This window comes from Panthera onca, chromosome F1, assembly GCF_046562875.1.
Source record: "Panthera onca isolate mPanOnc1 chromosome F1, mPanOnc1 haplotype 2, whole genome shotgun sequence".
NCBI lineage: Eukaryota > Metazoa > Chordata > Mammalia > Carnivora > Felidae > Panthera > Panthera onca.
In genome coordinates, this window is record NC_138355.1 from 26387051 (window position 1) to 26411813 (window position 24763).

Sequence of the window (24763 nt, forward strand, 5' to 3'; positions counted from 1 at the left end):
GCGAAAATGACTATCATAATTCTTCTTTGTGAGCAGTATATAAAAAAGAACTACCAATAGGTAGTTTGGTAAATGCCATTAAAGGAAATCTTAAGCAACAATAAAATTTCATTCTTAGTTCTATCATTGTAATCCAAGTCTTTGAGTGAAATATCCAAGGCTTTTCATAAGCATATGGAAGTTTTTAGTCATAATCATAAAATTTTGAGTTCTACTTTTTTCATGTAATAATAATATTCTGTTTTCCTGGGTGTCCCATCAAGTACTTAATTATAATTTACTTATAATAGTTCACAGTTGTTCACAATTATAAGTAGCACTCCAGTAAACTACTTTGGGAGTAAATCATTTTGCTTCTTTTGAGTTCTTTCCTCAGGATAAATTTCTAGGAGTAGAATTAGTGAGCCCCAAGTATGTTCATTTTTATGATTCTTGATGCATAAAATAAATGCTGCCAACAGGGAAAAAAACAGTAAAGTTTTGTCTGTAGATCTTTTTAATGGACAGATGTTTTTATGTTTGCTGTATTCATTTTCTGCTAGATGACAATGAGGGGAGCAGCAGTGATACTGCCCCTCTGTTCCAGATGGCAGGTGACGGGAAGGACACAGATGACATCAAGATCCCCATGCTATTCTTATTTAGTAAAGAAGGAAGAATCATACTGGATGCCATCCGGGAATATGAGGAGGTGGAGGTGCTCCTTTCTGACAAAGCAAAGGATAGAGGTAAGGGTAAAAAAAATCCTTGTTTTTGATGTAGCTTAGCATTAGTTTTACTAGTTTGGTAACAAAAATGAGTTATAGAAAGTTATTTTTGGTGCACTGGTAAAAGAAGTTAAAAAGAAGATGCTTTCAAAATATATTTTTCTTTTGGAAATAAGAGTTGCAAAACATTTACTTTGCTTTGTTTGCTGACTTAGGATGCTTTCAGAATAATGTTTTTTACATGTAATTTATCATTTTTGCTATGGTCCTGCCCAGTGATAAACATACAGGGGAATATATCAAGAGAGTCAGTTTAAATATCCACACATGTTCACCATTCAGTTCTGCTGATACTAGATCTTACATTTCTTTTATAAGGAATAAAAAGAGATTGTATCAAGTGGTATTGTATACAGTATACTAGTAGTTAGGTTTCAGCAGGCCACCAATAATCAAATGACCACTGTCTTGTTGAAGGCAGTACAAATCTACCAGCTTCTACCCACTGAGGTGTAAGTTTATCACATAGGGATTTATAAGTTATAAGAGATATAAGTGATGTCTGAAGAACAAGGCAGCATGCCTTAATTCACGATAATATATAGTCCTCTATAGGCCACAATGTTTGTTAGTTATTTGAAAGCTATTCGAAACCCAAATTATTGTATAAACGGCAGGTCTTACTGGTATTCTCTTATATTTCACATCCTGGGATAGTGGAGAAATGAGGGAAAGTGAACCATCAGACATAGATTACTACCATCCTGCTTATGGTAGGCCACACCTCCTGATCTACTGGAGGAGCCTGGAGGGAGAACTCTCTTTCTCCCATTACCTGTAAATGGCTAAAGTTGTGTAATTGGTGCAGGTTGTTGAATCCCCTGGGATGTTTGTTTCACAGATATGTAGGAAACTGATTCAATTCAGTGTAACTTCCAAGTGAAACAGTAAAAAAAAAAAAAAAAAAAGGTTAGCTATAACCTAGTGCTAGCCAAGTCAGTGTTGTTTTGTCTTGTCTTCTCATTCTTATAGTAGTGCTTTATTCTTCTTTGAGATCCTTTCAAGTGTCAACTATTTAAGAACAACGAAGTAGGACATATGTACATAAGGATGTAGAGTTGGGAACAACAGAATAGAAAGGATTTCTAATCTTAAATCCTCCTGTGTTTGTGATTTTATTTCCCCAAGTCCTTTTGCTCAACTCTTTCCTACGTATATGCATTTATGCACATCAAACACAGGCAAATTATTATTCCATATAAGTCTTTAATGCCTTTGCTTTTCTCCCCCCATTTTGTGCTACCATTGGAATTTCAGCAGCAATATTAAAAGGTAAAATGATTCCAAGCTACATTATTAACAGTAGTAAGTATCTTGCATTAATAAGCCTTAAATTATATATATGTATATATGTATTTGTGTACATGTATATATCCACACACATGCATATGCAAATATATATATATATATATAAAATTGTGTTTCAGTGGATATCATGATAATTATCTTGTTTAATGTGATTAGATTATTTTCATGTCTAGTCAGCTGTCCCATGATAATAATTCTTTTTCAATCCTGTCATAACAAATCCTGTGAATTATATATCCATATAATAGATGAATTCGCTAGTCCATGTCCATGCAAGAGTCAGTCTAACAAAGACGTTGTTTTGGCATGTGTTACTTTTGATCACTTTTATTTGAATACAGTGTAAAGTATGTAAAATATCGACTTTGTTGTAGAAATGTGTATGTGTGTAGGAGTACATGGGATTAGGACTACGAGATCATAGCAAAGCATGTGCTTCCCATACTAGAGAAAGAATGTGAGAAAAGATAAATTCTATAGATAGCGCCTCCCCTATCTGTGGGAGATATGTTCCAAGACCCCCCAGTGGATGCCTGAAACTGGATAGTATACCGATCTGTATATTTGCCATGTTTTCCTATGCATACATACCTGTAATAAAGTTTAATTTATAAAGTAGACACGATAAAAGGTTAATAATTATAACTAATAATAAACTAGAACAGTTATAACAATATACTGTAATGAGACTTAGGGGAATGTGGGCTTTCTCCAAATATCTTATTGTACTATACTCATCCTTCTTCTTGTGGTGATGTGAGATGATAAATTCCTACGTGATGAGATGAAGTGAGGTGAATGACATAGGCATTGTGACAGTATTAGGCTGCTAGTGACCTTCTTCTGATGCTGTGTCAGGAGGAGGAGGGTCATCTGCTTCCTGACCATGGTTGACTGCAGGTAACTGAAACCTCAGAAAGGGAAACCGTGAATAAGGCAGGAGTGGATTACTGTACGAAAAGTATTATCTGAACAGTGTTCTATTTTAAGGACCTTGCAGTAAAAGGGCTTTACTTAAATTATATGTATTTTAAAGTTTTGCTGGTCTCTAAATTTGTTGAACTGTGATTCTGTTATAGAGTCATCTTTTGACACAAAGTCTTGAAAAATTCCCTTTTTTATGTAGGTCTTTCAGGCACTGTACAACTATATTTACTAAATCAATGTAACACTATTATCAATACAACAAAAAAATCGATAATAGTTTTAGTAAATCAACTACTTCATTCAGAATACTTAGGAAAATATCCTAAGAAGTTAATGTCTGTGGTAGTTGTCATTGATTTGTCTTGTGCCATTACTGCATGCATCAGTGTTTCTCTTCTGCATCAGAATCAGCTGATATACTTGTTACAAGTGTAGATTCCAGAGTCCTACTCCAGAATATTGAATCAGACTCTCTGAAGGCAGGGGACCAGAATCTGACATTTTAAATAAGCATCGCAGATAATCCCACTCAGCTACACTTTAAGAAGCACTGAATAGAACTAAGTAGGCACTTTTTTTTTTTTTTTTTTTTTTTAAATTTCCAGCTATGTCTGAGCCATATTGTACCATCAGGGGTACCAGGTAGGATTGTATAAGTATCCCAAACAATTAGCATCCTTAAAATCTCAACATTAAAATGTCCTCCAGATTGCCCTTTAAAAATCTCATTGCACAAATCCATACTTCCTGTATAATGTCATACAGTTTGGATTGAGCAGTTCTTCCCACATATTAATACAGAAAATAGAAGTCCAGAACAAGCCCCCCACTCCCACTGTTAACTGTCTTATTCTGAGAAGTCCCAGCCATTAATACAGAAATATCTGCAACAGTCCTATCTGCTAGCAAAAATGTTCACTTATCTTACTACGCATTCTTCAGAAGTAAAGCATTCTTAATTTATCAAGTGGAAACATTGCTTCCTTGGGTCAAACCAGTCATACATCTAAAAGTTAAGTTATCCACAGAAGTTTTAATATTATGTCTGTCATGTGTGCCCCATCTTCCCAAATTTCAAGAGTTTGTAAAGGTACTTAGTCCAACCCTGTGCTCACAAACAAAATACACTGTGCTCTTTCATTTAGGTCCAAATTTCAAACAGTTTATAGTTAAGAATCCATTTCCCTTTCTCAGTATTTTCAAGGGGAAAAGACTCGTCGTCATTTTAAAGGTTCAATACAGTATCATGCTTGCAGTTTACAATGTAGGCCTGTGGTGCCTTAAGAGCTGTAGAAGGATGTTTTCAGGGCTACTCCTATATTTCTGTCTACCTGGTAAAGAGGCAGACAGAGAAAATAGGGGAAAGAAAGGAAAGGTGCCATGGTTTGAACTGCTCAAGGTTTAAGTCTGGCAGTGTTATTTTTCCTAAGATTATTTCCCACTGAACTTGATTGGGGTGAATCTGCCCTAAATTTGAACTGTAGGATTTGGGTTGCTATTGGAAAGGATTTGCTTCAGGGAAAAAAATCTAATATGTACGCAGAAGGCCTCTGCCTAGAAAGGAGCATCTGAAACCTTTTAAGCAGAATCGATACATACCTGCCCTCTTTCTACAACCTGGCATGCTTTCTCATGCGTTTTTGCATTTGGACATCTCTTCCCTCTTTCTGGAAATGCTCATCAATCCCTGTCCCCATCCCCATGGCCCATTTTCTCTTTGAGGACATTTAGCCATCCTGCATACCCAGTTTAAATACCACCTTCTTTATGGAATTTTCTCTTATAGGTAAAATTTAAAAGTGTCTTTTTAATGAGTTCTACTTTGACACTCATTTCACATTGTACTTCTTTACCTGCTCTCATCTCTGTACTCTTGTTTCAGCAAATGCTGGTTGTACAGATGAATGAATGATTGTGGAACATCCAGTCTCTGAGTCTTTGCCAAGGCTCCCTTGTCCTTTTATTATTAAAACTTAATAACTTTCTTGTCTTTGTATCTTGACATTTTCTTCACTCTTTTTTTGCTTCCTGTGTTTCTGATCTATTCCTGAATTTAATGACATAGCTGTTAATGCTCTTAGGATCGTGGTACTCCATGCCAGTGCTGACAGGCACCTTGGAATCAAAATGTGTATTAGTGTGGCAGACACTGACTCCTTCCTTCCTTTTTCTATTTCTCCATCCGCCATTTTTACTTTCCTGATTGCTGCCTCTTTGCTATATACCAGCTCTTCTCATATATTCCATGTGTTTCCAGACTAGCACTTCTTTTCCACTGATCTGTTTGTTTACTCCTATGCCAGTAGTACAAGTTTGCTGTTTTGAGTGCATTTTGATATCTGATAAGGCAACTCTCCTCTCACTAATTCTTTTTACAATTTCTTCACTTCTCGTTGATATATTCTTCCATAAGAACTTGTAAATAGTTCTATCTGCTCCCAAAAGAAAACAAAAAGAAGTAGAATGGGAACATGATGCTTTCATAGAAGTAGGAAGTTTTTGTTAAATATTAAGACAGGAACATACCCTTAGCTACAAATATAATTAGATCTTGTGTGTTTTCATTGAGATTTTATAGTATTAAGTAATATAGTCTTGTTCCTTTCATAATAAATTTGTTTTATAGTTTTTACTTTTATTGTGAAAATGGTACTTAATTTAATCCTAACCAGTTGTTACTAGAGAGAGGTTGTTTGCATATGTATCTTATTTTTACCCTCTTTATCAAGTTCTTTTTTTTAATGGTATTTTTTTGAATTGAGAGTTGCTTTGAGTTTAAGCATATAATACAATTGAAAATGCAATTTGATCTTTTCTTTTCCTATATTTACACCGACTCTTCTGTTTTCTTATCCTTTTGTATTAGCTAGATTTCCAAAATAATGTTACATAATACATGTATCCCCAGGGTAATTTTGCCAAAAGCACAATTTTTATTACTAGACAAAACAGCACTACGCCCTTTCCTATCCTTCTAAAACTAGACTAATACAATTTTAGAAAAAAACTTGAAGGTTTTCTTTTTGTTTTCCCTTGAACTTAGGGTAGCCTAGTGTAAATGAGCTCCAAGCAGCCAGTTTCCGCTTTCCCTTCTTTGGTCGCCACCATAGTTTTCCTGATTGTCGAATTCAAGTGTACCTTTTCCACAGCTTAGAAGAGAATGTGGAGACTCCCCCAACCCCCCCCCCCCCCCAAGAACTTAAACTTCCCTAGTCAGATAATCCTACTTAGAGTACGCATAAACACACCTGTCTGTACCTTCCTGCATACCTGTATTTCCTTTAGTTTTTCTGGTTTTATAATATGTCCATCTTCCCTTCCTTCTTTGTTGGATTAACTCTACTTTTAAATCTGAGCTCAAGTGTCAGTTTCCAAAGGAAACCCTCAACTCTATTCTTTCCTATTCCCTGTAACCTTTCCTAGCAACATAAAACATGTCACAGTTAGAGTTTTCCATTTATTTTGTGTGATTATTTGGAAATGTTTTCCCCAACTGGACTAAAAGATCCATAAGGGCAAATCTGGTGTCTCTTTTTGCCTCGTTTTACCCCCAGTACCTTGCACAGTGCCCATCACAGAGAGGACCCTCAAGACTTGCTTGCTGGCTAAGCACAGAGATTGAGGATGAGGCAGCATGGGGCATCAGTGCTGTGGAAGCACTTTCTTGTAGGAACCCCAAATAGGATGCTTCTAGTGGCTTCATTGTATATTCATTACAAGAGGTTTAACCTACTCTTAGCCTTCCAGTGGATTTTAAAATGGTCTTATAATTCATAGACCTACAATAATGAAATACAAGTTTTGTAAATAATCTGAGTTCGTGTCTTTATGAAAATATTTAACCACATTAGTACCCTCAAATCATCCAAAATTTTGTATTATTGGCATTGTCATGGCTTACTGCATGGGAATTTCACTTTTCAAAAGAATATTATGTTAAAATATAGTTATGATCAGTGCTGTTTAAAATTTACTCTATTTCATATGTTCTCATGTGCAAGCTTTCCTGAATTGAGATATTTAATAAATTTTAGACCTACAGTGTAAATCTATGTACACTTAAATAATAGTATTGTTTAGTGTATTCGTTGGCATATTTACTAATCCCCATTGAAGACTTGTCAGTTACTAGAGTCACTCTTCAGTTTGGAAGAATGTTTATTTTGTAATGGCACATTTTGCAAAATGAATATGCAGAAAACATGTGATTACATGATTAAAGGCAGTCTTTTACTCTTCAGTGTTAATGTTCACTGCTCTGCATTAACATGTTTTTCTTTCTTTTTTATTTCTTCATTTTATTGCAACAACCAGTAGGCTGTTAAAAGTGTGATAGTAAATATTTTGAGTAGGAAAGTAGCATGAAGCTTGTTTCTTTCATGTACAGATCCCGAAATGGAAAATGAAGAACAACCATCCTCTGAAAATGATTCTCAGAGTGCTGAACAGATTACATCAAGTTCTCAGGAGGTTGATTTGGTTGATCAAGGGTCTCCTGAGGAAAGTTCTCTAAACTCTCAACCAGAATCATTATCTCCAGCAGATACGGACAATGCTGCAAGTGTTTCTCCTTCTGAACAGATTTCTAACCCCATGGAAAACCATGAGACTACAAGTCTTGATGGTGAATGTACAGATTTAGATAACCAGCTTCAAGAACAATCAGAAACTGAGGAAGATTCCAATCCTAATGTTAGCTGGGGTAAAAAGGTCCAGCCTATAGACTCCATATTAGCAGACTGGAATGAAGATATAGAAGCATTTGAAATGATGGAGAAAGATGAACTATGACTCACTAAAGAATCTGGTGGTAGGTATTTAAAAAGAAAAGCCAAACTGTGGTTAACAGACACCCGAATACTAAGCAGGCTCTCTAATGGGAGTCTTTAAGTATGGTGATGAGCAACCACGTTCTGACTGAGATAGTTAACATAGGAATCTGGAGCATGCCGTGTTAGAACTGACCTTGCTTAAAACCGTCCCATCAAAAATGGAAACTCCCAACCCTCCCCCTCTCCCCACCCTGACCCCATGACAGCATCGCGTGCCACCCTGCAGCACCTCAGGCCAGGAAAAGATTGCTGGCCTTCCTAGGAACCAGATTTCTGCAGTCTTGTCAGATAGACAAGAAACAAATTCGGTTGATAGTGGAGAGGAGAATAGGAATTTGTAGAGCTTTCTAATTAAAGGAAGTTCGGCTTTCTTGGTTTTGGGGTTAGAGACTCTTTGGGGAAAATACAGATGAGTACTGCGGACATTCTGGTTATGTTGCCTTCACAAAAACACTCAGAGTGACCTAAGTGATTGTGAAGCAGATGCGTTCATGGTGAAAGCAGCCTTTGCTCATCACTTTCACTTGCTTCATTGTGTAACAAATGATCAAGAGGACTTGATTTTTTTTCTCTCCTCACAATGTCCTTTTCATTTAAACCAAAGGTGAAGCCAGTGTACTTTTTCTCAGTGAGTTCTCTGCATAAAGGCTAATCTTTGGGACCAGGATAAAAGGTCATATAATATATTGTGGAAATTGGTTACTTAATGCTTCTGAAAAATGGAACAAGGGGGAAACTGTAATGTTGTGATAATGAACTTGCCATTGGGCCTTCCATAGGGAAAGCTGTGACTGACCTGAAATGGCACTTAAAGTTCTGTCCTTGTAGGGCAAATTATAAATCTTTTCCAGTTCATCGCTCTTAGAGGTGATTACCTCTAGCCATCAGCCTTACTCCATCCCATGTTTAGTATGCAATTTGAGCCACAAGGGCCACATCGCCAGTAGCTGAGTACATTTTGTTCCATTTTTCTATCTTAGGGAGCCATAATAAAACTGTGGTAGTAATCTGAAAATCCTAGGGAAACTACTATTTTTCTTCTTTGAAACTATGGTTTCTAAAGTTGCACCTAAGGAGTCTGTCACATTTTCTGTTGAATCATGTTTTTAAGATGTTTCATTTTTGTTTTGTTTTAACAAATATTCCTTCTGATATGAACTTGAAAATTAGTCTATGGTAACCTGTGTAAAAAACTTACACAGTAGCAACTAACAAATAGCCATATAGCTTAATGAGAATTTCTTTTTCTTTTCTTTTTTTTTTTTTTTTTTTTTTTTTTTTTTTGGTGGCAGTCTGGTGCTAGCCACATTTAATTTTTTAAAAATTGTTGTTGATATCCTATAGACAGCCCTGTAGTTGAAATCATGGTTTTATTCATTTTATTTATTTTTTAAAACTTACCTAAATCAGTCTAAAGGAGTATTTGTGAGACTTAATTTTCTTTCTCTTTACCATGACATGACCTAATAGTCTTTTCTGAAAACAGTTTTGAGGTACTAATGAACTTAAACTGTATATGGAGCTGTTAAGAGAACAGCAGTGCTGTACTGTAGTTATGTATATTCATGTACAGTGTGTCTTAGATCCCAGGTAGACATATTCTTTTGTAAGGGGATGAATAGCTGCTTTCAAAAATTCCGGCTAAATGTAACTGGGTCAATGAGTAATAAAACTAATAGAGAAGACACTTTGGGGGGGGAGAGGGGTGGGGAAGAGTAGTATTATAAGACCATTATTGGCCCTTAATTAAACCTGACACTAAAGTGGATATTTTAGTCTTTCTGCATGTGAAATTTGGTGTAAGAAGATAGAACTATAATACATACAGTATATGGAAGGATAGATATAGTGCTTTGTTCATCTTAATTGCAAAGCTGCCAAAATAGCTGAAGCTTAATTATTTGACTTGCCTTGATTTGTAGGACTGGGGCTTTGAGAAAAGGAGATGTTCCTCTAAGACTTTGATTACAGAAGCCTTATATACATTGGTTTGATTTTGTATTTGTAGCTCAGAGTCATTGTTGTCTAAATCCAACTTTCTAAGTTAGCAAAACAACGTAAAAAAATTTTTTTTCCCACGAAGATCTCATGGTAACAAGAACCAGCTTACTCTCCCTTCCTTTGGCCATTAGGGGGAGTTGTTGCCATTCATTGATATCTAGAAGCAAATTGTTCACTTTTTTAGAAAAGTGAATCCTTAAAAAAAAAAAAAAAGAAAAAAATTTAAGAAATTATACTTTATACCCAGAAAGAATCATATTTGATTTTTCCCTAGTTAAGGTATAATGTTCAGCTTCAAAACTCCCAGCATTATCATTATTCATTATTATTATTATTATTATTATTATTATTCAGTGTACTGCCATGAAGTTGTTTTTGAGTTCATTAAAAAATTCCAACAGCATTAGGTTTTTGTTTTTTTTTAATGTTTTGTTTTTTAAATACCTTTGATAGACGTTTTATTTACTTCCTAAATATTCGGGGGATTCTATGAGACCCTGAATTTTAGAAACATCTGGTCTACCTCAGTTAAATGTTGACTGCATAGAAATAGAGATGAAGTGATCGCCACAGCCATAAAATTGTTTGAATAAGAAGGATTTATACAATGTTTACAAACCTGGAATCAAGTAAGGAATTTATCTGAAAGTGAAAAGTTAGATATTAGAGCAAGTGTTTAATTCAGGTATTTTCAAGTTTTAAAACTTAACTTGTTTACCTACTAAAAATAGCTATAGTTTTTCTGCTTATGAAAGTCCATTGAAATGATAATACCCTAATTTGCAATAATTTTCCCATAAAGTTTTAGGTATGAAAGAATTGTAATTTACTGGATATGTTTAGGATGGGATATTTTGTTGGCAGGTTTTTTTTTTTTTTTAACATGTAATAGGCTTCCAACAAGAATACAGTTGTTTCAAGAACAAATTATTTTTTGACATTATACTTTTCCCTTTTTCTTCACAGTATTAGTAAAATGATAAATTGTGCACTCTCTGGTTTTAGTTTCTAATATGCTTATGCTTTTGAGAATTTTTTAAAAATTCAAATTATCATCATAGCCCTTTTTACAATAAAACCAGCATTTGTTCTCTCACCAGACCCCATGTCAGATTCATTATAAAGGAAGCTCAGCATAAGTAATTCAAATCGTGCTTATAATTTTGGAGGTGGGGGGGCTGATTTAGTAAATATTCCAACCGGTCGTTTTATGCACAAGGCTTCAGTCAGAACATAGAAAAAAAAAAAACATTCTGTGAATGAAATATTGTATGTTCAGATTTTATAAAAGACATTTTTAAAAGCCCAATTTACAGCCGTATATTTTCTTATGATGTAATTTATGAAAAAGATGTCTGTACTAACAGGTGCTGTAACACTACTGTTGTTGGATTTTATTGTTTGGTGATAAATGTATACAATATTTCTAAGGGAAACTATGTACTGTGATGTAAAAGTCTGGGCAAAATGTATATAATCCTTGTATATAATTGTGTATTTGATTATAATTACTGATTGTAAAGATTTAATAAAATATGTAAATATTCTGGTCTAGTTTTAATTTGGATTTTTAGCATCACTTTGCCTATCTTAAAAAATTTTTTTTAATGTTTTATTTTTGAGAGAGAGAGTGAGCGAGCAAACAGATGAGGGGCAGAGAGAAAGGGAGATACAGAATCCGAAGTAGGCTCCATTCTCTGAGCTGTTAGCACAGAGTCTGACGCAGGGCTCGAAGCCACAAGCCGTGAGATCCTGACCTGAGCCGAAGTCGGACGCTTAACCAACCGAGCCACCCAGGTGTTCCATGCCTATCTTTATACTTTGGTATCTTTTTAAAAATTTTTTTCATCTGTCTGCCCTTTAATTTTCACTCTACCCCTGGGGGAGTGAATCTGGGAACAGGTTAAGGTATAGAAACAAACATTGAAGAGCTCCACAACTCAAATAGTGCCAAGGACCCTCAGAGCAGAGTTAGAGGTAGTAATTCACAGTGTCAATACTGGTTACATGTTTATGTTTTGAGTTTACTTATATTGAATAAAGTCAGTTCTTTTGACATTGTCATTTAAAGTAACCCCAAGCCTCTCCTGTTAATTCCAGTGAGGCCATTTCCTTTTAGCAGCCCCTTTCAGATATGGTGATACTGTGCTCTTCATCTGTACTGTTCCTGGAGTTTCTGAGCACAGACATCTTGAAAGACCTAATAATAGTCACTAGTATCAATGGGTAATTGCTTTCTTTAAAGACGACCAAGTTGAGACTTGAAGTTCTAAGCATCTTACTCAAAGTTCCGCATTTGGTGACTGGGCAATGGGATGGGAGCCCTGGTCTGTTTCCTGTGCCCATGATCCTTTCCGTGTACCTTCTCCCTTTCTCTGTCTTTACTCCTTCTCCCACCCCATTCCAGTTTCTGCTCCCCTTTTGCTCAGCCACTACCTTCCCACCTGACCACTTTCTCCTCATTGGGGATTGAAGTGTAGAAATGGTAGCATCCATTCTCAGGTTCTTTGGACATTAAATCTCATCTCAGCATGCCTCCATTCCCCTAGGACATTGCACCACTATTTCAGGAATAGTTTAAAGGATCCAACAGCATCTCTTGGAAGATTTCAACAGGGAGGTTGCCTTTCTTTCCTGGGTAAAGCAAACTTAAGAGTTCTTTCTACTAAGGGGAGCTAAGTAATGTAAGGGTTGAGAATGGTACGTGTCAGCATCGACCTGCTAGTCAAGTTTCTAATTTCCAAAGCCTTGCTCTTGATTGACTCTAATAAGCCTGCTGGTCTGTAGTGTTCCTCTTCAGTGAAGTAGTAAATGGGAGGCCAGTGATGACCCTTGGGGATCCTCTTAATTCATAAAAGACTTCACTCATCATTCCAGATGACAGAGAAATGCTTAAGTCAGTGGCAAGATGAAGTATAATGCTAAATGAAGAAAAATCTAGAACTGTATGTAAAGTATTAACTCTCTTGTATATGTGGAGACTCTTTATTCAACAAAGACTTAGCACCTCCTGTGTGCTAGACATTATCTGGGGCCTGGGAATGTGAACAACGCATAGTAAAGAAGATAGGAAATAAAATAGTTAAATAAATATGAAAATGAGTTTATGAAGCAAAAGAACTTCCAGTGAGAGGATAGTGATGGAAATCAGCACGGTGTAGAATTCTCTTTTAAAGAAACAAAATATCAACTACGGTTATCTATGGATTATGGGCAATTTCTGTTTCCTTATCTATAACTATCTCTGTTTTACTAAGTTTCCAAAACAAGCATTATGACTTTAAAAACAAAAACAGTCTAGGTCAGTTAAAGGATGAAAGGGAGAAAGAAAAATATCACACCAGAACCCCTACCATCCTGTGGTTCTGCACAGTTCAAGTCCCTGACGTGCTAGACAGCTCTCACGGACAGAAGCCGTGAAGGAGAGCAGAATACGCCACCCCAAAATACGCCACTTTGGCAATTGATTATGGTGAATTAAAGTTACTTAAGAAACAGCCAATGCAAAAAGCGGACACTCTGACCTTCCTTTGTCCCCCTGAAAAGAGGAAATCAATCTCGCATGGGAAAGGTACCCCCCCTGAGCCAGGAGGATGGAAAGCATCCTCATCACCAGAGATAGGGAAGTTAGGGCTAAGAGGGTTGTCTGAATAAACCTTGTTACTTGCTACACCGGATCCAAACCCTTTTGTCAGGCCAATTCTTTACATTTTTATTACTTCCTTCCCTAAAAGGTATAAAAAGCTGCCTGCTCTGGTCATTTCTTTGAGTCTCATATTTTTATGGGCTCCCATACATACAAAATTAAACTTGATTTTCTCTTGTTAATCTGTCTTATGTCAATTTAATTATTAGACCAGCCAAAGAACCTAAAAGGGATGAAGGGAAAAGCTTTTCTCCTCTACAGCAGCATATAGCTGGGATTCAAAAGTTTCTCAGGAAGAGTATGTGGATGGAATAGGAAAACGAAGGGGATCTAAAACAGCCCTGAGATTGCTGGCATTTAAGGCATAGGAGGAAGGGCTTGTATAAAACGGAATGAGAAAGGGCAGGTGGAGAGGGAGGAGGAAAATGAGGACAGAACAGTGTTACAAAAACCAGAAGGAAAGATTATTTCAGGGAAGAAAGCTGGCAAATAATCTAGCCCAAAGAGCTGGTGCGAGCAAACTCGCTACATAAGAATGTAGGTTCAGTGTGGCTCTATCATCTAATGTTTGAGAAAAGCCAGAAAAGTAGGTGAAATTCCACCTTAAACATTGTTCAGGTTGAAATAGATGTGACAACAAAGTCCTCCAGTTTGCAGCCGCTGAGCTGGCAGATCCTGAACCTCCAAATGTCTAGGCTCCTCCATTTTCAAGGCACCATTCACCAGTCTCCTGTTCTAGATTTTATTATGTGCCCCAGAGGCCTCCTCAACTCTTGAGATTTTCTGGCTTAGTATCCCAAATGGTGATTATGCGGCTTTCCAAATGGAGATTACTGGTTTAATGAGGCAGGTCAATGGGGGAAAAAGTCTCACCCATTCACCTTCCTACAATTCTAATGTCAATCATTGACACCTTCTTTGACCTGAGGCAATGAAAGTTCCTCTCCTGAACCCCATTCAGATTTCCACTCCATCAGCTGGTATGGCCAGACTGCTGACAGCTTGACCCCAACTTCCTTCTAGGGTTTCCCTGACTCCCACCCAGGATACATCTATCTGTAAGCCTCTGCTCAGCCCTACAGTGATTCCTTTAAATTCCCGCAATAATCTAAGAGGACTAGTCCAGTCGGCTCTCCATTCATAGGCAGTATGATGACTAATGCCTTCTTCATAGACCAGATAATAAAAAGAGCTGCCACTTTTTGAATCCTCACGAGGCATAAACAAACACTGAGCACGCTATATTGGTGAGTCCTTACCCTTATAACAACCTTATGACATGTCTATAATTTCATAGGTCAAGAAAAATAAGATTCAGCAAAGTTGAGTGGCTTGCCAACAGGCACAAAGCCAGTTAGATGGATCTGGGATTTGAGTCTCGATTAATCAAAAATTTTTTTATCTTTATTTATCTTTGAGAGAGAGCGAGAGCACAAGCAGGGGAGGGGCAGAGAGAGAGGGAGACACGGGATCTGAAGCAGTCCAAGCTGTCAGCATGGAGCCTGATACAGGGCTCAAACTCACAAACTCTGAGATCATGACCTGAGCCGAAGTCAGACACTGAACCAACTGAGCCACCCAGGTGCCCTGAGTCTAGATTAATCTAAATCAGATTACTACGCAGGGTGCCTTTCCTAACTATGCACACTGATCCATTTGAACCAAGGGTTATTATGGCTGCTAAACAAGGTCGAATCAGAGATCCTTATAAACAGTGTTCTACTGCTAACCAGCTAGCCACAGAAGGGATCTGGGAATTGAAGGTACTTTGCATTTACCAAAGGGGTAGGAACAGGAGAAAGGACTGCTTTCACATTCAAGCTTATGGCCTCTGAGACAAAAGATATTTACTTTATTGGAAACACTTCAAAAGACAGGGGAGGTAGGTCTCCCTCTTTCCAAGGCAACCACCGGTTTCTCAGATCTTTGGCTGAAATATATTATCATCTCCAGCCAGAATGGCCAGACTTAGGAGACATCTATAAGCCATACAAGAGTGGGTTTACCAGCTCATCAGGGGACTGGGAGCCCCTGGAGAAAACAGAAAAGTTTCTCCTACTCATCTTTTCCTCACCTATACCAGTACCTGGCTCTTGGAAGGCACTTACTGAACATTTCTGGAGTAAACTGAATGAAATACCTGGTTGTGAACAAATGGACAGACGAAAGAGCTATGATTTGCAACCACTGAGAAGTGTAAAAAAAAAAAAAAAAAAAGAAGTGACATACCAGCTTTGAAGACAGTTGTATGAAGAAATACCAAACTATTTTTGTTGCTGTTGGAAGTAGACATTGTAGGGAACACAACTCATGTAGTGAGCTCAGCGATTTAGAGCCAAAAGAACTCTGTTTCTATACATCATGGATTCTCCTCATTGGACAGAAAACAGAAACCAGAGGTGGGAAGTGACCCGACCAAGGTCACACATACCCAGGACTGATTAAGTCTTCAGGTTCTGGTGCAACTGTTTTCAGTCATTCTCCGTGCTTCACAGCCTCGGTACCTTCATTCCTTTGCGAGTTAACATTCAGCCAGTGAGATAATTACTAACTTCAGAGCTGCCTCTGAGGTGCCTTTGGAAAACTCCAGGGCTCCACTGAACACAGTTGAAAAACTACTGACTTAGATAATTTATTGCTCGTTATTTAAACTTTGAGCACGTTCAAGCAAAAACGTCTTTTAATTCCCAGAAAACTGGCTATTCTCATTGCCAGCATTTATTCTTCTCTCCCTTTCCTGATGAATAAACCAATTAATGAAAGAATACGCTGTGTACTTTCTTTTGTCCTGTTATTCATCTGAATTAATGTGTGTGGGCAAAGCTCAAAGATACAGATCTTTTTGCCTGGTGGGCCCTCTTGTGGGTCTTAAACCCAAGGGTTCCCAAGCTTTCTTTGTGGTGATGGCAGAAATGGTTCTCTTTAGACACAAACCATTGAACTGAAATTTCTAAATTTGAAATTCTGGGTAAGATACAGAACCACAAGGATAAACAACCTGTTTGTATTTGTATTGGTAAAGCAATAATGGAGAATTCCAGTCTCATGAACGTCTGGAGAGGTCTCATGATTAGCCAGTATTTCTAAACCTCTGTAAAATTCTCTAATAGCTGATAGTAATAATGGTCACATAGTGGATGTTTACCATATACATAGCACTTATAAAGCTATATGAAACAGGCATCATTATCGTTCCCATTTTATGGAAGAGAAAACTGAAGCCTAGCAGTTGGGGTTTTAACTCAAACAGACTTTGGCTAAATAAAGCAGGGTGGTGGGGAGAATTCTTTGGAGGGTTCTAGTTGTGGCAACAAGGGGGATCTGGGGGAGGTAAGATTTTCTCAATGTGGGAAATCTGAAGACTGAGCCAGACTGCTGAGATTAGAATCCTAGCTTTACCCCTTACTCTGTGTGACCTTGACCCGGATCTCTCAGTTTCCTCATCTGTAAAGCAATATTATTAGAACCTATTGTTCACTATTGCGTAAAGTGCTATGTAAATATGCATTTAAGTCTCCTCCTGTCTGCAACTGCCCTCCCTTCCTCTCCCCAGAGATTGCTGTCCTTGAGCTTCAACTATAAATTCCAACTATATTAATCAATTTTGTGTTATTATTAGTAGGAGTTTTGGCCATGTGATGTGTCCTTGGACTTCTGATGGGTCCAGGTGGAGATGTGGGGAGAATACCCAACGGAAGAAACAGATCTAATCCCTCATTCTCTCAAAAGACAGCAGAAAAGATCCTTTGGAACAATAGAAGCTTTCAAAAGCCGTATTTGGGGAAGAAACAAAGGAGTGGCCTGGATTATTTTTATAGGTTTTGTGCAACAGGAGACCAGAGTAATAAATTAAATCTCACAATGAAACAAAGTACATACAATTGAGCAGGGCACGTCCTGGGGACTTTGGCTTTTGTTACTACCCCAAGAACTCCCAGGGGCAGGACAGCCATAAGGGGAATGCTCACTAGCTCTCCAACGCAGTCCCTGAAGCTGCCTCTGAATAACACTGGCAGAAATGATCCCGGAACAGCCCTGGAAGCTGTTACACGAAAAGACCTCCACCACCCAGAATGGGTGCTGGTCTCTGCACAGACACAGAGAAAGAGCCCCTAATTGTCAAAAGCTGTACTGGAACAGTGATGGAAAGGATTTAAGAAAGAAAGGAAAGGAAGGAAAGGGAAGGAAGGAAGGAAGGAAGGGAGACAGGAAGGAAGAAAGGAAGGAAGAAAGAAAAAGAAAGAAAGAAAAAAGTCAAGAAAAAGGCAATTATTCCGATAAAGTACCGACTTTACAAGGACAAAAACCACAAAGCCACTTTCCTGGGAATTCTCACATCACATCTTTCACAGTGTGAAAAAAGCACATTGCACAGCACATCTGCCTGGAAAAAGTAGGGGAAAATATCTCCCTCATGTAGCCTTGGGCCACACAGAGATTTATAGATTCAAGCTGGGACGTCATTTTTCTTTGGTTCTAGAGGGTTGCATCTTTTTAGTTGTTCCCCACCCCCCCCACCCCCCCCCACACACACACAAATTTTCCCTGTCACATATAAGAAACAAAATTCCTTCCTGAAGCCTCTCACTCCCACTACTTGCATTGGAAGTGTCAGATCTTTAACGCAAACCTACTTCCTTGCCCTATGGCCTTGGCAAGCTACCTAACTTCTCTGAGACTTGGTTTTCTCCCCCATTGAATATTGGTTTTGTCTACCCAACAGGCTTTCCTCCATTTACTCTGTTAAGTGGGCCCCACCATGGGATTGACACTCTAGAAATAAAAGCGATCAGATACAATCTTGCTTTGGAAGCCTGTCTGGCAGCCAAGGGGCGAGGTCATAGCTTAAATTCTGTGAGTTGGGACTTTGAATTTGAGGCAGGATCACCTGGAATCTGTTCACAAGAGAGTGGGGTCAGCCACTACCTTCAGTCTCCAGAGACACAATGACAACATTTGGGGCCAGGGACACTGACAGGTTTATCTATGTCGTGTGTGTGTGTGTGTGTGTGTGTGTGTGTGTGTGTGTGCTGTGAGGGACTTATTTGTTTCCCACCCCTCATGTTTCTGTGGGGTAGGCCCTCTCTCAGGTAACACCCTGGCTTGCCTCTCCATACATTTGTTACCAGATTGGTGAACTAGAAGCCAATTTGTCTGCAGAAAACATTCTTCCTCGTCTACTTTCTACTGCGTAGTAAAAGGAATCAGTACTAGAATCAGTACTACTGCGTAGTAAAAGGGAAACCTGGGTGTTCCTGCTAAGCCAGTTATTGGGCAGGTCAGTCTGCCTAAATCTGTAATGAGGTATTAGCACTCCTATATTAGTCCACAAATTTATCACTTTTTTAAAACTTAAGTTTATTTCAGAAGGAAATTTTATATGAGCATCTTTAATGGAAAAAAAATTATTTGTAACTTTAAGCATGGGATAATCTTTAAATATGTGATTATTAAAAAATAATCATATTTGTGTAACACTTAAAATCATCTTCACATCAGTAGTATATGACTTTTACTTTGAAAAATGCTTTTATTATGCTTTACTTGCCTCAGTTGTTGTTGTTGTTCTTTTTAATGATAATAGCTGTTCTTGTCCCAAGGTAAGAAATGATCAGTTGCATTGAAATGAGCCTTAAACGATATTTATACAGCTATATCATTTAGTAGGTTTCCATGACAATTATGCAAATTTTACTTTCTCTTTATTACTCTAGCTTTCTAGTAAGTATTGAAATCAGGTAGTGTGAGTCCTCCAGCTTTGTTATTGTTGAGATTATCTGAGCTATTCTAGGTCCTTTGCATTTCCCCATAAGTTTTAGAATAACTTGTCAATTATTTCAAAATTCTTAGAAGAATCATGGAAAGCAAATGAGATAATGCATAGAGAAACACTTTTGAAAGAATAGCATGATATTTAAGTTATATTTATTGTCATTAATGCAACAAAAAGAATCACTCCAGGGGCATGCACCTGTATTTCTACTAAAAGTTAAGAAAAATTCTGAGTCATTTAATTTTCATAGGCTTGCAGATGAGAAAGATAGTTCTTTATCCTCTTCCAAAGTATTCTAACTAAGCTTGTAATTATATGCAGTTTCATATTCAACTGATATTAATTAAATGACAATCATGTATATATTGGCACACAAATATGCCTTATCTTATTCAGTTTATTTCTCATAAAAATAGTGCCCTCCAATGTATCAACATGTGACAATAACTCAAAATTTTTCACACTTAGATTCCACTCTTAAAATTTTATCCTAAGGAAATCATCAGAGACAGCACCCAAATTACGTGCAAAATACTTTTTGGAGCCTTATTCATAATAATGAAAAATTGGGAACAACTCAAATAAACACACCTGAAGGATTTGTCAAATAAATTGTGATGCAGAAACATAATTCAATACTATTTAGTTGTTAAAAACATTTTCAGAGATTGTTTTATCACATGAGAAAATATACATAGTATTGTATAAGAATAAGATTATTGGTTAAGCATCACGGTTATTATTTTGTTGAAAAATATGAATTAGAAAAAAGCTATAAGGGAATACACCAAAATGTTAATAATGATTATTTCTGGAGTGATACTATTAGAGATGTCTCTTTCTTCGCAGACTTTGCTGGGTTCTAAATTGTTCACAATGAATATGTAATTTTTGCTTTCAGTTTTCCCTTTGGATGCCAGAACACACTCTGAATTGGATTAATCTTCAACTCAGCAAATACTCTTCTCATTGGCCCGTGCACACTCATTATTTACTAATATGTTTATTATAATTAGTACTCATAAACCCAATGATCAATATATAAACTAGGATTCAAACAAAAGTTAACATCTAGATATGGATCCTCTCTTAATCCCATTTGCCATTTTTCTCTACCCAAAAGAACCACCTTCTCAAATCTCATCATCCCATTGTTTTCTTTTTTAAAAAGTTGTATCTAATTGGTACATAGCCCTAGAAAGCATGTGTTTTTTTTTTATTATTATTATTGTGGCTTTAATTCTTTTAAGAGGGTAGCGTGCATATGTTACCTTCTAGAAATTTTTTCACTTAATATTGTATTGTTAAGATTCATCCACTGGAGCTCATTTATTTTGATTTTGATGACTATTCAATATTCCATTTTGTGAAGATATTATTGTTTATTCTGTAGGCTATTTCCAGACATTCTTGTATGTGTCTTCCCAGTGCCCCTTTGGAACAATTTCTCTTGGATATAAACCTAGGAGTAGAAAAGCTTATCATAGGGTATGTGAAAGTCTACCTTTCAAAGATAATGTCAGGGTGTTTTTCCAAAGTGGTTGCATCAGTCAATATAAATTCGCACCAGCAGTGTATTAAGAGGTCCTCCTACCGATCTGTATTCTTACCAGCATTTGGTACTGTTGATGTATTGCTTTTATATTTTGGAAAAGAAGAATGTTTCTAAAAACAAGAACAAAACCAAAACTGCCTTGCTCTCCTTTCCCCCAAATTCTGGGAAAGATTTGGGGCACAGGGGGTGGTATATAAAACGATTCCTCCACTAACAGCTTTTCAAAACCTTCTAGTTCTAGAAACCCTGCCCTAGCAATGAAGTGGAAACAGTGCGGGGGTTGTGAGAAGGTAGAGAAACTGCAAAATTTTGTGTCATGGGGACTCTTTCCAACAGATGATGAAATTATTCTGCAGGTCTGAATTAGAAACCTCTCTCCTACTCTCCACCTCTCTCTCTCCTTCTCTCCCTCTCTCCCTCTCCTGAGATACAAACACTGGATCATTTTTTATTCTCTGTAATATGTTCCCAAGACATTCGCTTTGCAACCCTCCTTGCAAATATCAGAGAACTGACCTGCTTATCAAATGTTTTCCTTTTCTTGACTGCAGAGTGAGAACCCACCCGTTATGCTAAGTGGGGCGACGGCTTCCCTGCACAAGCACTGTAAAGAAAAAGAAACTCAGCACTGAGTTTGAAGGCCTATTCGAATAGTGCACACTGCCTGCCTCTCCTTTCAAATCTGAGCCCTAGTTTCTATCACTTTGCTGTAGCCTGGGAAGTGATACAGAGCGCCAGATGGACATGAGGATGTGTGATGTGCCCATCGATTCTGAGAAAGGTAGGCAGCCTATTTTCAAATACACACACACACACACACACACACACACACACACAAACAGGATAAGCTTGAGGGCCAAACTGCTTTGCAGCCTGGGATGATCACTCAGCCCAGAGGGTGACTCCTGGAGGTGGAGCTCCAGGGCAATTTCACAAGGTAAATCAGCCAGCCATGAGACCGATTTTCCCAGTTCAGTTTAGCAAGGTGCTCTCAGTGCTCTAGGGAAAGTAGGGGAGTCAGGGAGGCAGTTAACATGCCACCTTATTTTAGATAGAAATAGAGTAGCTTCAAAATAGTCTATTTAACATATTTCGTTCCACAATTAATTTGCTTATGAAAAAGTTTCCTCTATTTTAAAGAAGGTTTAGAAATCATTGCTAGTGTTTAGACCTTGAGGTCTAAAGGAAACAGAGATATAGATTTGAAATTCACTTTGGAGCAGCAGAATTGCATGGAATGAGGTTAGATGTAGATTCCATGTTGCAGAAGGCAGGTCCATGTGATTTCAAAACCAACCAAGCACAAAACAAGGCTGGAACATTCTGATAAACATTAAGGAGGGAAACCCAAGACTCTTACTCCAATATGAGGAAGATTAATGAGGGGGAGGAAACAGTACCAATTTTACTCACCATTGTTATTTTCGTGCCTGGTACAGTGCCTGAAAAATATCGGTGTTGAAAATATTTGATAGAGGAAGAAAAAGAAAGATGGAGGCAAGCATATCATGTGGGCAGGGCCAAGGTCTCTTTACAAAATAGTTGTAAGACTTTTCTAAAAAATAAACATGCACAAACACACATGAACACACACACACACACACACACACACACACACACACACAAAGAACCTTTTAGTTTTTCACCAGAGGGCACAATGAAGAAAGATCCAGAATAATAGCAAACATTTACTTCCTCTAGAGAAAAAAGCCCAACAACATATCTGTGACACATCCCATTTTAAACAGCATTGGTTCTTTGAAACTTCTAGGAAAAATTGGTGGTGAAGTGAACCTCTAAGAGTTGAATGAGCTCGCCTGCTATCTAGAGCTGTCAATGGAGAAATTACATTTTTAAGAGCAAGTGCCAAAAATGATTTGGGCTTAGCAGTAATTGATTCTAAGCCATTCGATCTGGAGGTAGAGAAGTAAAAGCTCTACACTTGGTCCCTGACCATCATCTGAAATCACCAGTGCATAGGAGGGCACTCTCCTTTCTGTTCACAACAGCAGGAACGGCTGAGTAGGTGGAATGCAGGCATTTTTTTTTTTTTTTGCAAGGATCAAAAAGAAGCCATAAGTCAGCACATATTTTAAGCAAAGGACATAAAACATTGCTCTATTTGGCATCCTCTTTGACAAAAAAAGAAAACTGTGTATATTTTCAAGAAACCATGCTTAACTGACTGTAACTCTGAGGCAGTAGAAGATGCTGGTTCATTATAAGGACCAGTTACTGAGCTATTTTGAGGATAAGCAACAAAATCCAAAACTGGGTCTCAATCCACAGAATGAAAGGTTGAGGCAAGCTCAACATAGGGACAAGACCCGGTCTTATTTGCATTCGTGAGAGAATCCCGCACGAGTTGACAGAGGCTGTGAAGGCTCCATGGGCCTGGAATTGGGCAGGGTGGCTCTGCAAATTTCAGGTTGGCCCTCACCAGGAAGGGAATAAGCACAGCACTGAGGCCATGTGTTTAGTAAACCGGTAGGGCAATAGTTTGAAGGGAATAAACTATATTCGCAGTGCTTTCCAGTGGGTTTAAATTGATAAGTTGCACTGGACCCTACCAGTCAGAGCAAACCACAAACACGCCTTCAGGGAAAAAAACCTTTATTAGATTATTACAAATTTTTGAGGTTTTAAAATAAATTAAACTAGATGAGAAGACATGACCAAAATCCAATCCGAGAGAAGTGGTCTGCAAAACTGAAGATATTTGTGCTGAGGTAGAGACGCTGAAAAAAGAGAGGTGTCAGTCTGGATTTGAGCTCCTGTGGTCACACTCAGCCAGTTCATGCCTGGTTGATTATGTCCCCAAATCTTACCTCATTCATGGTTGTATCTGCCAAACCCTGGGCCTTCCACAAAGATGTGAGTCTTTTGGATGCAGCAGTAGGTTTATATAAGATTTGAAGCCAATAAATTCTAAAGTTGACCCCTTCCAGATTCTATTAATACATGGTCTCGGCAGCTTAGCCAAAGTCTGTGTTCTTGCTAGTTCCCCGGCCTTGACAAGCCAGGAACATGTGGGTATGGCTTGCATCCACCCAAACATGGAACAGATATAACTCCTCGTTCACTATTTATGAGTCCCTAGTCTGTGCCAGGCACTTTGTAGGTCCTGGGGGACAACGATGAGTAAAGTAAAGTTCCAACCTCCTTGAAGCACCCCTTCTAGTTTTAGTCAACAATTCACTGATGGAGATTAGAGAAGAGCAGTGCATTTCTTGAGGGACCAGGCATAGTTTTAAAACACCCAGAGATCAGGTTTTTAAAAAGTCACTAGGAAGATTAGACCTCTTTCCGCATCTTTTCTTCACCATTCAATCCACTAGTTCAGTTGTGGATGCAAGCCCCAGCACAGCTATAACAAGGGTAAAGAGGAAGGGGACATTATTCACCTGACCCCAAATCTTCATCTTAAGAGCCATAAGTAGAGAATTTACTATTTTTTTTTTTTGAGGGGGGAGAGATAGAGAGTGAAAGCAAGAGCGAGAGAGAGAATCCCAAGCAGGCTCCATGGTGTCAGCGCAGAGCCTGGTCCATCTCCGGAACCGTGAGATCGTGACCTGAGCTGAGAGTCAGACGCTCAACCGACTGAGCCACCTGGGCACTCCAGAGATGAATTCATCATAATACAATGCTGACACCAACTGCAGTGATAAAATTTCCCCCAGAGAGTCCCCATTCTCAGATTCTCCTTATCCATAGATTTTCTGTGGAAGAAGGATTTAAGCTGTAGAAGTTGCAAATAAGCAAGGCATTTCCCAGGGAGAGTTTAGATTAGAATGGTGCTAAAGATGTGCCTTAAGAACACTGGGACTTCTCAATGGGCAGGGCATGAGAAGTCTGGATCAGAGCAGCAGTCTCCAGAGAACCAGGAGATAAAGCAGCAAGAGGCTGTGTTTCAGAGAAAAGGTTCCAGCTAGAGTTAGTGTCTAACCATGTACA

At 38.0% G+C, this 24763-nt stretch overlaps 1 protein-coding gene across 9 annotated transcripts in view; it reads left to right on the forward strand.

Annotated features, from left to right (window-relative positions):
• Window positions 1–21563, forward strand: part of EDEM3 (ER degradation enhancing alpha-mannosidase like protein 3) — a 78794-nt gene extending 57231 nt beyond the window's left edge. For 5 of the 9 annotated variants that reach the window (XM_060643711.3, XM_060643712.3, XM_060643707.3 and 2 more), the window contains 3 exons: window positions 543–728; window positions 2025–2072; window positions 7390–11382. In XM_060643711.3, coding sequence (XP_060499694.1) covers window positions 543–728; window positions 2025–2072; window positions 7390–7793 — 638 coding nt within the window. In that variant the 3' untranslated portion in view covers window positions 7794–11382. Of the gene's footprint in view, window positions 1–542; window positions 729–2024; window positions 2073–7389; window positions 11383–21360 lie in introns of those variants that run through there. The other 4 variants (XM_060643713.3, XM_060643709.3, XM_060643710.3 and 1 more) reach the window with 2 other exon arrangements.
• Window positions 21564–24763: the final 3200 nt, after the last annotated feature.